Source organism: Leuciscus leuciscus, assembly GCF_965113295.1.
Source record: "Leuciscus leuciscus genome assembly, chromosome: 4".
NCBI lineage: Eukaryota > Metazoa > Chordata > Actinopteri > Cypriniformes > Leuciscidae > Leuciscus > Leuciscus leuciscus.
This window is the reverse complement of record NC_138728.1, coordinates 45,014,798-45,028,495: the sequence shown is the minus strand read 5'-3', so window position 1 is coordinate 45,028,495 and position 13,698 is coordinate 45,014,798. Positions and strand designations below refer to the sequence as shown.

The window sequence follows — 13,698 nt, the reverse complement described above, 5'->3', positions numbered from 1 at the left end:
GGCAGTGGTGAGATTGGGTTGCCCATCTCAGTCTTACCAGGAGGAGAGTGGATGAGGTCTTCTCAGCTGAGATCCCACCCGATAGTAGCCTCATCTTCACTACCGGGCTCGATCTTTTACCGGGCAGGAGTATAGGAAGTGGCCCGCTCCTTCGCAATAGAGGCATAGTCCCTTGGACCTCCGCCTCTCTCTCTCTCCTCCCGGGAAAGCCGAGCTCTACCCACCTGCATGGGCTCATGATCGAAAACGGGGCTGGCCGTGTCCCCGCCGCTGGCCTGCTGGACCTCAAGGACTCCAGGTAGTCTGATTGGGCGTGTAAGTCATTCCATCTGATTCAGACGAGCATCCACTCTCAGTGCCAGTTCAATCAGCCCGTTCAGACTCTGTGGAAGGTCCAGGGTGTAGATCTCTTTCTGAACACGGTCAGCCAGCCCATGCAGGAAAATGTCCCACTGCACCTCCTCGTTCCAATGGCACTCTGCGGCCAGCGTGCGAAACTCGATGGAGTACTCTGATACGGATCGGTCTCCTTGCTGGAGGTTGGCGAGTAGCCTGGCCGCCTCTCTACCTGCCACCGCACGGTCGAAGACTCTCTTCATGTCTTCGGAGAGTGCCTGGAACGAGGCGCATCAGAGATCTTGGTTCTCCCACACTGCCATTCCCCAGAGAGCCGCTTGTCCAGTCAGCAGGGTCAGCATGAAAGCCACCTCAGAACGCTCGCTGTTAAAAGTCAGCGGTTGCAGAGAGAAATACATAGAACACTTAGTTAAGAATGCTCTGCAACAATTGGGTTCACCTGAATAACCTTCCGGGGCAGGTAAGCGTGGCTGACGACTCGGATCCATGGAAGTGGGCTGAACGGGCAGTGTGGGCGGCGCAGCGGGACTCTTCAGTTGTTGGAGCTGTTGGGTGAGCTCGGACACCTGTGCCACCAGAGCTTGCACAGCATGATCCGTGTTCGAAATGTGTTCTTCCTGTTGATCCATGCGTGCAATACTGCGCAAAATGAATTCACTCAGACCTATTGAACTCGCTGCATCCATACTGTGGTCAGATCGTTCTGTCATGATTATAAATGGAGGATACAAGATGCAAGTAACAACAGTTTATTTATAAATGAAGTGTAGTGCAAAGTCCAAGCAGTCTGGTGCAGGGATGGCTGCTCTGAGTGGCGCAGGGACGTCGACAGGCAACCCGCTCGGTGATGTCAGAAGTGCAGAGAAAATCCACGAGAATCCAGCATGCAGCAATAAACTCCAGATGAACAGTAATCCCAGGGCAGAATGTAAAACAACAAGAACAAGAGATCAATACAGGCAAGGTAGCAAAGAGAACTGGAAGCAGGACAGGACACTGGGAATACTCACAACGATCTGACAACACAAGACACCAAACAATGAACATATATCAGCGCGGCTGATAGGCAACAGCTGGCGCTAATAATTACGGTGATTGGCAATCACCCTGACACACACACACACACACACACACACACACACACACACACACACTGACATACAGGCAGAAAGAGAGAGAGTGAATTCATGAACCGTGACATATAATTCCTCTTTACATGCTTTTTTAATTATATATAGGTGAAAAATAGTAATAATATACAACAAAATATATATTATAAATACAAATCTATAATATACACCCCCGATAAAAAGTTTGGGATCGTTACGTTTTTTTTAAATGTTTTTGAAAGAACTTAATTTATTTGATAAAAAATACAGTAAAAACAGTAATATTGTGGAATGTTATTACTAAATAAAAGAACTGTTTACTATTTTAATATGTTTTAAAATGTAAAATAATAATCTGGAATGTATGGAGGTGTTTTTATCTGGACTTTTTGATGAACAGAAAGATTGAAATAGAAATATGAAATGAAAAATAGAAATGTGAGTTATTTTAAATGATTTAAAATAGACATGTTTATTAACATTTTAAATGTCTTTACTGTCATTTAAAAATTTTTACTGCACATTTACAAAGTGGGAAAGAGAGCATAACTATATCATACTTACTGACATCCAAAAAAGCAAGATTTGAAATGAACTCGTGACTTTAACACAGGACAGGCCTAAACTGGGGATTCAACATATTCTTCAAAAACAGGATAAAACTAAGGGATAAATATGGGTAACACTTTATTTTAAGGTGACGTGGTTACACGTTACTACATGCACTTACTATAGTAATAACAAATTGCGCATAATTACAAGTAACTAACCCTAATCCAAACCCCAACTGTAACTCTATAGGAAGTACATGTAGTTAACCCTCTGAGGTCTGAGGGGTTTTTGGGGTCCTTGAGATGTTCTGACATGCCCTGACATTTGTGCTTTTTTCAGTTGCTTATAAACATATTAATGTCAAAGGTATAATTACACTCTATTTAGCACAAACAGGGCTACCATAATATGTGAGCAACATGCATGTACATGTTTGTATTTTTGAGAGAATAATGTTTATGCATGGTTATTGAAAAAACTAAAAACTAAAGTTTCTGAAATAAGGCCACAAAACACATACTAAATACGTGTCAATAAGACTTTTGACTAATTGATGTCTTTGCCTAGAATTTTTTCTTCAAAATGATGTGAAAATCATCCTGCCCTTATCATTCACATAACACAATACATTGATTTAAATCTTGTAAAACACTTTTTGTTTGTAAAGGCAATATGCGCAAGGGGCGTCAACCATTCAACAGCATCATGCATATGTAGTGGTTCACACCTCAGGAGACAATGGGGCCCGCATACTTAATGAGCCATTCATTCAGGTGTGTCACCTATAGCCACAAGAAAGAATGCAAGAGCAATATATATACAGTATATATATATATATATATATATATATATATATTCTACCAAATTGGTTCACAGTTGGAAGCATGTCAATTTTTTTTTTTTTTCACAAATTTTGCTTGCAAATTGTATAATATCCAAGGAAAACATGTCTATTAATTGTGCAGTTAATTCTCATACTGTATTTTCAGTTTTGGAATATGTATCCTCTCCCCAAATTTGTCAATAATAAAACACAATAAAAATTATTTAAAGAAAATGCTTATATTTACCTTTTAAAATTTGTTTACATCTACCTTGTAAATATATATATTTTTTATTAAAAAGGTTACAATTACAACAACAATTGAAGTGTAATCTTTCTTTGTAAAAACTAAAGTATACATTTTATCATACATATTTCAAACTTCGAATATAGCCTACATTGACAAAACATACTATATTTAACATATTAGCAAAAATTGGCAAACATATTTGAGGTGGCAGATATTTTACAGTAAAAATGTGTAATCTATCCAAAACTAATCAACGAAATGTTGTCTTTCATATGTCTGTAACATAGGTCTTTCGTTTTTATTATAAGGAATATAAATGTTAATTTGCAGTTTAATACGTTGCTTATACAAATACATTTTATTTCAACATATTTCAATCGATTTTACTCAGTATAGCTAAATAGTTTGCTAAAAGCAGATCATTTATTCACACACAGAAACGCAATTCAAATTTAAACCGTCTTTTTGCGAGTTGTGGTAAACAGCGCATCTCTGCGTTCATTCATTCACACAGAAACGCGATTTACTTGAGAATGAAAAAAAAAAACTTACTACATTATTCCATCCGTTGCTCCTCGAAATACCAGCACTTCTGAGGTAAGTTTTCCATTATTATTATTCCTCACAGCGCTGCGAGACAGTGTAGACAACTACACTGATCTGAATAAACTTGATGTGTTTTCTCGAGCTGATATGTGGGCGTTCACAGTTTGTATGGGATCGTCTCAGTCATTTGCGTTTGAATAGCGCGCGCTCTCCGTGGGCGGGGGCCGATTATAACGTAATGAGATGAGATGAGCTCGACTGGAATCGCTCTCTTTTAATACAGATTTCACAAGATTAGAATATTTGTTTTTTATATAAATTACTTCATTTAAAAGAAGAAAATTCAAGCTTCATGCCTGTGTGTCTGTATGCCTGTTTGACCGAGTATTCGCTCAGTTATTGTTCATTTTCGGACGCGTTTCAGAATGGACTTCACTGGCAGAGAGAAGGCAGAACTCGCTTCGTGTTTATTTTTCTTTATTTGGCAAAAAGCACAACACTTTGTTTTTATTGTGAGTATACACAAAAATAATACACATTTAACAGAATCGATTGATGTATGAAACTCCTATGGAAAATCAAAGTCAACAGAGTATTTATGAGTTTCTTTTACATTGACAAAAAAAAAGCGAGCTGGTATCGCCGGCGATACCGTAGACCTCAGGGGGTTAATTGATATTACTCAGTACTTACTAGAGTAAGTACAATGTCACTACATCACCTTAAAATAAAGTGTAACCTAAATATGATTATTTTTCACTGTAAGCCAATTAAAAACATTGATCCACGTTTTAGAGGTAAAATCACAGTAGTAAATGAAATAGCTTTTCAAGAGTTTCAGGAAAGGAAGAACAAACTGAAACCTCTTCTGTAAAAACTATTCCACTATGTTTTTATCCTCAACAAGATTTGGTATCAATTATTTTTAATTTTTGGTCATCAGATGGAAATTTAAAAAGCTCAAGATCACCAAAGGCTGAAAACACTGAAAATCCCCAACAATAGGCCTAAAATGCTTCAAAACTTTGTAAACCATATTATTACACTTATTGGTGAATCAATTTAATGGATCCTTGCTAAATTAATGTATCAGTTGCTTTAAAAAATATATCAAATTAAAGGTAAATTCATTCTACCATTTTAATAGTGTAAATATAATAATAGACCTAATTATAATAAACAGAATAATAACCAACATTAATATTCAGGGAAGACGATTAGACAATATTTTATTAAGAGGGGGGTGTCAGGGACCTGGATGATGGATAATGATAATGATGATTTGCACAGGATATTAGACAGATCTGACAGATTCATAATTCCTGATTCTGATGTGTTTTCTCTCCATCAGATTCCCATCAGTTCACTCTGGATCCGAACACAGTGAATAAAGCCCTCAGTCTGTCTGAGGGGAACAGAGTGGTTACTAACGCTCAAGGCCGTAACCAGGGTTTGAAAATTAGTGAGGTCCGGGGTAAGGTGTTAAGAATTGTGCTATAATAACACCCACAAATGCAACTCATTATATACAATATAAACTTTAAAATAGACATTCTTTTGTCATTCTTTTTGTCTCTTTGACATCTCATTTGTCTCCTTCTGATCTCTATCCTCTTCCTCTCTGTTGCTCTCCTCTTTGTCCTCATATCCTGATCTTTCAATTTAGGCTTTTTTTTTTTAAGAAATACATGTAACGTATTTTGCCGGAACATTTTTGCCATTCTACACTCTCTGTTCTGTCTGTTTTGGAGGATAAACATTGTTAATTTAGACCTTCTTTATTGCATCACAATTTGTTATGTAACAATACTGATTACTGTAATAGATTTCCATAATAAACATTGCTATATGGATAAGTAATTGTAACTTTGTGCTCTAATGCAGTGGTTTTCTACTGGTTAGGCCATTGGACCCACATTTTCCCATGGACATTAAGCTGCAACCGTTTTTTTTAAGGAATTTGACCTATATGGGCCATTCTACAGAATTGGTGCAAACTGCTGTCCCACAACCAAAAAACACATTTAAAAAGCATTTAAGTATTCAAATCTTAGATGTTTACCAATATCATTCTATTATCTATTGAATCCCACAATAATATTTAAAATATCAGTAAGCTTAATATATATAAAATCATCATTTATTGGGTACTGTCAATTGGGAGGTGGCTGTCCCGAACAGTCATGACCGAAACATGTCATCATTGTTTTGGTAGTGACAAAAGGGAACACATAATCATTTATTTTGGGGAAATAAACCAAATTTTTGTACAGTTATGCAAATCATTAGTATCTTAGTATGTTTTACTGTCACTACCGAAAATGTGCCGTCACGACCGAAACATGGATGTTTTGTCTAAAAATAAAGTATATATTAATTTATCATATTTATTATTATTAATGAATCCTTAACTTTGAAATCAGTATGATTAACAATGCCTTTTACAAAGAAAGATTGGATTCAAAATACAACAAATCTTATAAATACACTTGAAATATTGTCAAAATTGTAATTGTTATTGATTTACCTGTGAAAACTTTTTTTTTTTTTAATAGCAAAGACAGGTAGATGTAAACAAAATATGATTAGGTCATAAGCCTTATCAAATTATTTAATATTGTGTTTCGGTAGTGACAAATTTGGGGAGAGGAAAAATATTCCTTATATATACTGTATATAAGAATATGACACATAGGCCTACTGATGATGAATAAAGAGTATAAGGTAAGGCTATTAATAGCAGTTCCAAAATAGTTTTTGTTAATACAAATAAGTTGGTATGTGAGACCACAGTTATTTAGAAATATAGTGCAAAAACACAGTGAAAAAGTGGCATTTTGGGGTTAAGGAAACAACAGTTACCATGGTAAATACACAAACATGAGCTGATGAACATGACCACTGATCCTGATGAATAGAATGAACATTGAATGAACATAAACCTGCATGTAAATCATTCCAAACGTAAGTTGCGTAATTTATTGGCACTTTTTGGTAATTTCATGACTTACAAATTGACATCAACTACGATGTTGTTGCATCAGGCTTGTAGTTTCTTTTGCGCTTTATTTATAATGAAGTGACATAAAGCACGTGCTGCCGCATTTGCGCGTGCAATTGAAGAGGACGTGCAACGAGACTGACGGGACAGGAAAGTAGGCTACGGTTCTTTTTAGGTGAGAGACTTTTTATTTCGTAACAAGTAACAAATATAACGTTAGAATAATGACACTGACATAAAACTTAACATGATACTGAATGGGGACACGCGTTTTTCTCAGGCACTGATAGAAGAGTCAACCGCTTTCACGGATGTTTTTCAAATTTTTATTTTTGAATATAAAAAAAAATACTGAGGTCCGGACCTCGGTGACCTCATAGCTGGCTACGGCCATGCTGACACTGACAGAGAGCTTCAGCCGTATTGTAACGATCGTTACTGTGTATTCATGTTTATCACATTATAGTGCAGTGTGCCCTTTAAGAGAGATGGTTACATCACTAATGACGTGTACTATGCGTGGTGACGTTGTTGGAGGTGAGAGGAAGATGAGTTGAGACCATTGTAGATGCTAGACGTGCTCTACCCTTTTCCTGTATATTTTATTTGTTGACTAAGTTTTGTGACGCTAAGAAAGAGTAGCTCTCATGTATGAGAGGATTGCATTGCCTGTGCACTTATCATTAAATGTGCGTGATCACAGCCATTTCGCCTTCAAGCTCTTTCTTCCCTCGATTTCTCTCGAGTTATCCGGTCCAAGCGTTACAGTATCCTGATCATCCAGACAGATTTGATGTGTGGCCTCAGGTTTTGTGTAGAGAGAGTGTGTGTGAAACCTGTTGCTGGGAGATTGAGTGGAGAGGGAAATATGCGTGTATATCAGTGTCATATAAGAGCATCAGCAGGAAGGGACGGAGTAATGAGTGTCGGTTTGGACTTAATAATCAGTCCTGGAGTTTGATCTGCTCTTCCTCCAGCTTCTCATTCACACACAATAACATAAAGACTGATCTCCCTGTGAAGTCCATCAGCAGGAGAATAAGAGTGTGTGTGGATCACAGTGCAGGAACTCTGTCCTTCTACAGCGTCTCTGACACACTGAGCCTCATACACACAGTCCAGACCACATTCACTCAACCGCTCTATCCTGGGTTTAGGGTCCTTTCTGGATCATCAGTGAAACTTTGTTGATGAATGAGAATAGACTGATGAGAGATTCTACCCATAATGCTTTGAGCTGCATGATAAATCAGTAACAGTGAGATGTTATAGAGTCTCTTATTTTCTCTTCATTACATTAATAACACAGCTGACCTTCTGTCAGTGAAATAACATGTCAGAATAAATGTGTAATGAATCCTCATATAGACAGTAAGATCAGTGTGTGTGTGTGTGTGTGTGTGTGTGTGTGTGTGTGTGTGTGTGTGTGTGTGTGTGGTAGAGCTTAGATTCTCTGCCCGAGCCCGAACTTGATCTGACCCGACCCATGGGCCGATATTTCCCGCCACTATCCTCGGGCCGGGCCGGGCCCTTGATCAAGCATTTGTGTTTTTTTTAATCATTACTTTATTAGCCTAATTGGGTGGGGAGTAAGCTATGCCATTATCAGAAATATTATATATATTTTTAGCAAAGTAGGCCTAAGAAACAAATGTGTACAAAGTTGCACAAGTTAGGCTACAAAGTTACAAAATGCAACACGTCACGTGTCATGCGCAGCGTCTCCTCCACTCGCACGCATCACACTGGGCCTGCTGTGCTGTACTGTGTAGCTTAAGTGCAACATGGAGCTTGAAGATGTAAAGAAAAAAAAGAAAAACAGGAGAATTAACTTTGAGCAAACTTTGAGTTTGGAGGAAAGTCGGAGGTATGGAACCATTTTAAACAAGTCGTGGGCAGTGACAACATATGTGTTGGCTTTGTCGAGTGCATTAAGTGCTCGCCTACGACAGCAACAAAACGGGACTTCGACGATGAACAGACACATGAAGCATGCCATGACAGAAAGGATGATAGTCAGCCTTCAATGTCCTCTTTTGTTACTTCTCCAGTCCTAGGCCATCCAAAGGTCATTCTTGTTCATTTTCTGTGTTCATCATTGTTCATGTTTTTTTTGTTTTTTTTACGTTTCTTCATTCGGATCCATTTGCGATCCATTCCATTCTGAATAAACAAACAACGCAGTTTACATGCTTCGTCCTTGTTGCATTATTCATTAAGATAATTCTAAACAGATTTCTGTATAATTCTAAATAGATTTCGGAATTGTAGTTGAGAACGTCAGTTATAACGGCCCACGTATTAAAAAATAGTCGGGTTTAAATCGGGCTCGGGCTCATAATTACAGTTAATGTATCGGGCCGGGCTCGGGTAGGGTCGGGCTTGATTTTTTTTGGGCCCGATCTAAGCTCTAGTGTGTGTGTAAATTACCTTTCAATTGAAAATGTATCGTTAAATACATTTTTTTTGTAAAATTGATAAATGTCAGTTTATTAATAAATGTGAAATATATAAACCCAGATCCTTTGATCGCACTGTAAACCCTTGATCAGTGAAAGTATGAGCACAATTATTCTGATCTAATCCAGTTTACCGTAAATAAAAAAGTGTAATGTTTCAATAGAGGCTGTCAAACACAATTAGCTTCTTCTACATCTAGCAGCACGTTCATAGTTGAGCGACCCATGTGATCTCTACGATGACCTTTGACCTTCCTGAAAGATAAGCCATTCCCACTGGATTATGACCTCTGTCAGTATTTCTGTTAAAGAAACACGCTGTATCTGAAAAACATAACAGTCTTTGATCTGTTGTTCTTTGTTGTATTATTAAGTCAAGTCATCTTCCTTTATATAGCGCTTTTAACAATGAAGATTGTTCCAAAGCGGCTTTACAGAGAAAGAAGGATAGTTTAAAGTAACAGAGATTGTTTTGGCTTTATAGCAGTTCTTGAATAAAGTTATTTTCCAGCTAAAGCTAATTTGATTGATTCACTTCCGTCGCAACGATCATTAGTTATTAACTTAGGGGCCGCCAAGACGACACCGTTTCAATATGAAACTCTACACAGACTTTAAATGCGAAACTTGCTGATGGCGTGCACATGCGTAATTACGAGTTCAGGCTATTGGTATGCGCGTTTAAATATATGTGCGCAGGTTTGTAATTCCCTACAAACCAAGCCTTAAAAAACTACTTGTCTGGCCTTAACAGTTTGATACAGAATTTTATCACTTCGGGGGAGATACACGAACCGAATTTTCCCGACAACGCTTTATCTGTAGAGTGGTAAAGGGATCCTCCATAAGGAGAAACTAGTTGGCACTTTAGCACCCCGCTATGACATCGGATCCAGATGCAGGTCCTTCATCAGATCTGGATACAGCCTGGATCCGCCAGGCTGCGGGAAAACCTCGGGATATACAAAAAACATTCTTCCATAGATAAACCATAGATGCCATTCTTCTTATGATGTAACGAGTACATCAGGATTTATGGGAAGTGTTCCCGGTTCCGGCTGACCTGATCTATGCAGCCTAACATTGAATTATAGAAGTCTATAATGTGTTATGTGTATGCTAGGTCAAAGAGATGTGTTTTTAGACTAGCTTTGAACTGACAAAGTGTGTCTGCTTCCCGGACAATGTTAGGAAGACTGTTCCAAAGTTTTGGTGCTAAATAGGAGAAGGATCTACTGCCAGCAGTTGATTTTGATATTCTAGGTATTATCAACTGGCCGGAATTTTGAGATCGCAATAGACGTGAAGGACTATAATGCATTAAGAGCTCGCTCAAGTACTGCGGAGCTAAACCATTTAGTGCTTTGTAAGTAATCAGCAATATTTAAAAATGTATACAATGTTTAAAAGGGAGCCAGTGCAGTGTTGACAGAACAGGGCTAATATGGTCATACTTCCTGGTTCTGGTAAGAACTCGAGCTGCTGCATTTTAAAATAGCTGTAGTTTGTTTATTAAGCGTGCAGGGCAACCACCCAGTAGAGCATTACAATAATCTAGCCTTGAGGTCATGAACGCATTAACAAATTGTTCCGCATTTGTCAATGAGACAGATACAGATACTAGACACGTGACTTTCAAATGAAAGATTGGTATCAAAGAGCACACCCTGGTTCCTAACCGACGATGAAGACTTAACAGAGCAGCCATCAAGATAGTATTCTAGGTTATTACGTGAGGACGTTTTTTGTACAATAATTAGAATCTCTGTTTTTTCAGAATTTAGTGGTAGGAAATTACTAGTCATCCAATTTTTTATATCAGCTATGCATTCCATTAATTTTGTGAATTGGTAGTTTTCGTTAGGTTGTGAAGAAATATACAGCTGAGTATCATCAGTATAACAGTGAAAGCTAATTCCATGCTTCCTAATGATATCTCCCAAGGGTAGCATGTACAGAGTGAACAGCAGTGGTCCTAGTACTGAGCCTTGTGGTACGCCATACTGAACTTGTGATCGATAAGACATCTCTTCATTTACTGCTACAAACTGATAACGGTCAGATAAGTATGATTTAAACCATGCTAATGCAATTCCACTAATGCCAACATAATTTTCAAGTCTATTTAAAAGAGTGTTGTGGTCAATAGTGTCAAATGCAGTACTAAGATCGAGTAACACTAATAGCGAGATACAACCACGATCGGATGATAAGAGCAAATCATTTGTGACTCTAAAGAGAGCAGTCTCGGTACTATGGTACGGTCTAAATCCTGACTGAAAATCCTGGCAGATATCATTTCTTTCTAAAAAGGAACATAGTTCTGAAGATACTGCCTTTTTTAGTATCTTTGACAGAAAGGGTAGATTCGAGATCGGCCTGTAATTGACTAATTCTGTCAGCATTCGGCCGGGGTTTTCTGTTTTTGGCCACTAGAGGCCCCCATTGTGCTTTTTGTCTGATTCTTTTGTTTTCCCTTGTTTCCAGTAATCATTTGCACCTGTGCCTCGTTTCCCTTGTATGTATTTAAACCCTTTGTTTTCCTCAGTTCTTTGCTCTGTGTTTGTACGTTAGCACCCAGCCTTATGTGAAGCTGTGAACGTTTGTTGCTCCAGTTGGACTCTCTTGTGGAACTCTGTTTTGGTACTCGTTTACGTTTTGGATTATTTTTTAAAGCTTTTTCTGCTGTACCTACTTTCCTTGTGGATTTACCTTTTGTTGGTGGATTATCCTTTTTTCTCTTGGAATTACTTTTGACGTTGTGGATTTATATTTTTTTTGTCTGAAGAACTTTACTTTTTACATTATTAAAACATCATCTCTAGTACTGCTGTGTCTGCCTCATCTTCTGGGTTCTGCCGACTATTAGTGGCTCAGTTTGCTAAGGGTACTGTTTCTCACACCGGAGACCCGAGTTCGTATCCGGGTCCTGACAAATTCTGTAGGATCAAGTTGCGTTTTTTTTAACAAGCGGTTTAATCATAGCCAGCTTAAAGGTTTTTGGTACGTATCCTAGAGACAAAGATGAATTGATGATATTAAGAAGAGGATCTATGACCTCTGGAAGCATCTCTTTCAGTAGCTTAGTCGGTATAGGGTCTAAAGCCCTCATTATGCTTCTGCGTCAACTCCACGGCGTAGCTACGCCGTCACTCCAACGGCGTCGTGACCGTTTTATGGTTCTGCGTCGGGTTGCGGTGCATTTCACCGCCAGAACGCTAGGGGGGTGGTGTGGTTCGCGAATCTCTTTCCTAGTTTGTTTTGGTTCCATGCGCCGGTTCCGCTTTTTCATTTCCGACAATGGCGAGCGAAAGAGAGAGAGTGTTGTTGCAGCTGGAGCTAATCAACGTTGAACAACAAATGATTTTATTGCAAATGTTTAATCGTAGAAGAAAAAGAAGACGTCAGCGAAGGTGGTCTGTACGCCCAGTGCACGAAGACAGGGGAAGGATTGGCGAATCCTCCATAATGAATCTACGCGTCACCGCGACGCGTAGTTACAATTTTTTGGAGGTGCACGTCAAGCTACGGCGGAGGGGTCGCGTCGAGGTTCGCGTCGACGCAGAGGGGTCCGCGGGGGTACGCCGTCGATTCGACGCAGAAGCATAAAACAGGCTTAACATACATGTTGTCGATTTAGATGATTTAATGAGTTTAGCGAATTCTTCCTCTCCTATAGCAACAAATGAATAAAATTTTTCCTTAGGTAGACTTCACTGCACTCCCTGATGAGATACTGTAGTAGATGGTTGCATAGTTATAATTTTGTCCCTGATATTATCAATCTTATAAGTGAAATATATATATATATATATATATATATATATATATATATATATATATATATATATATATATATATATATAATTACATATTAACAAACAATTGATATATAATATAATTGAACACATTTAGCCTATATACAGTATATATCCGACAGGTTTCTTTTTTTTCTTACTGGCTGAATGAATGTTTTGTGCCCAAGATTTAATTAGATTGTTTTAAAGGTTCATGAATACATTTCTCTCTGGTTTTGTTTGGCAGCTGTAGTACATTTTATGATTATTAGAAGAACATTAGAATAAAAAATAAAAAAGTTTTTAAAGCAGAATTTAAAATCACGAAATTAAAAATAAATAAAATAATATAATTAATAACTATAATTAAATAATAAATAATAATAACAGATACACTTTTACCTGGTAACATGAATGTGAGCTTAGTAATTGGCCTGCAGTATATTAGCCTACATTTTATGTAACCATTAACTGTGACCTGAACACTTCACTCGTCACTCCTAATTCCAGTGTGTCAGAAGCTGTGAAGAGTGTCAAGGTGTTTTTGTGGCATTGCAGCAGTGAAGGCTTCTTTCTGGCAACTCGACTTCTCAACGTAAACTTCTGATCAGGGACATTTGGGGGATTTCTGTTATCATTATGATCAGGGACAATATGGGTGATTTCTGTTATCATTATGATCAGGGACAATATGGGTGATTTCTGTTATCATTATGATTTAAAAAGGAGCCAAATAACTATGTGATAAATAATGGCTTCATATGATCACTATCCTTAAAAATCAATGCCAAAATGTCACAATTT

At 37.9% G+C, this 13,698-nt stretch overlaps 1 protein-coding gene and 1 long non-coding RNA gene across 3 annotated transcripts in view; both read left to right on the top strand.

The window, feature by feature from the left end:
- LOC309496068 (E3 ubiquitin/ISG15 ligase TRIM25-like) overlaps positions 1 to 13,698 on the top strand; it is a 136,583-nt gene that overhangs the window by 8,329 nt on the left and 114,556 nt on the right. Inside the window, exon 5 of one of the 2 annotated variants that reach the window (XR_014204951.1) lies at positions 11,042 to 11,163. Coding sequence is in view for 1 of the 2 variants with exons in the window: in XM_082166021.1 (XP_082022147.1) it covers positions 4,989 to 5,137 (149 nt within the window). In the remaining variant the exon portion in view is untranslated. Of the gene's footprint in view, positions 1 to 4,988; positions 5,317 to 11,041; positions 11,164 to 13,698 lie in introns of those variants that run through there. The other variant, XM_082166021.1, reaches the window with a different exon arrangement.
- LOC309496155 lies at positions 7,837 to 8,826 on the top strand. Its single transcript, XR_014205013.1, has 2 exons — positions 7,837 to 7,961; positions 8,248 to 8,826. It is a non-coding gene; the product is annotated as an uncharacterized lncRNA (long non-coding RNA).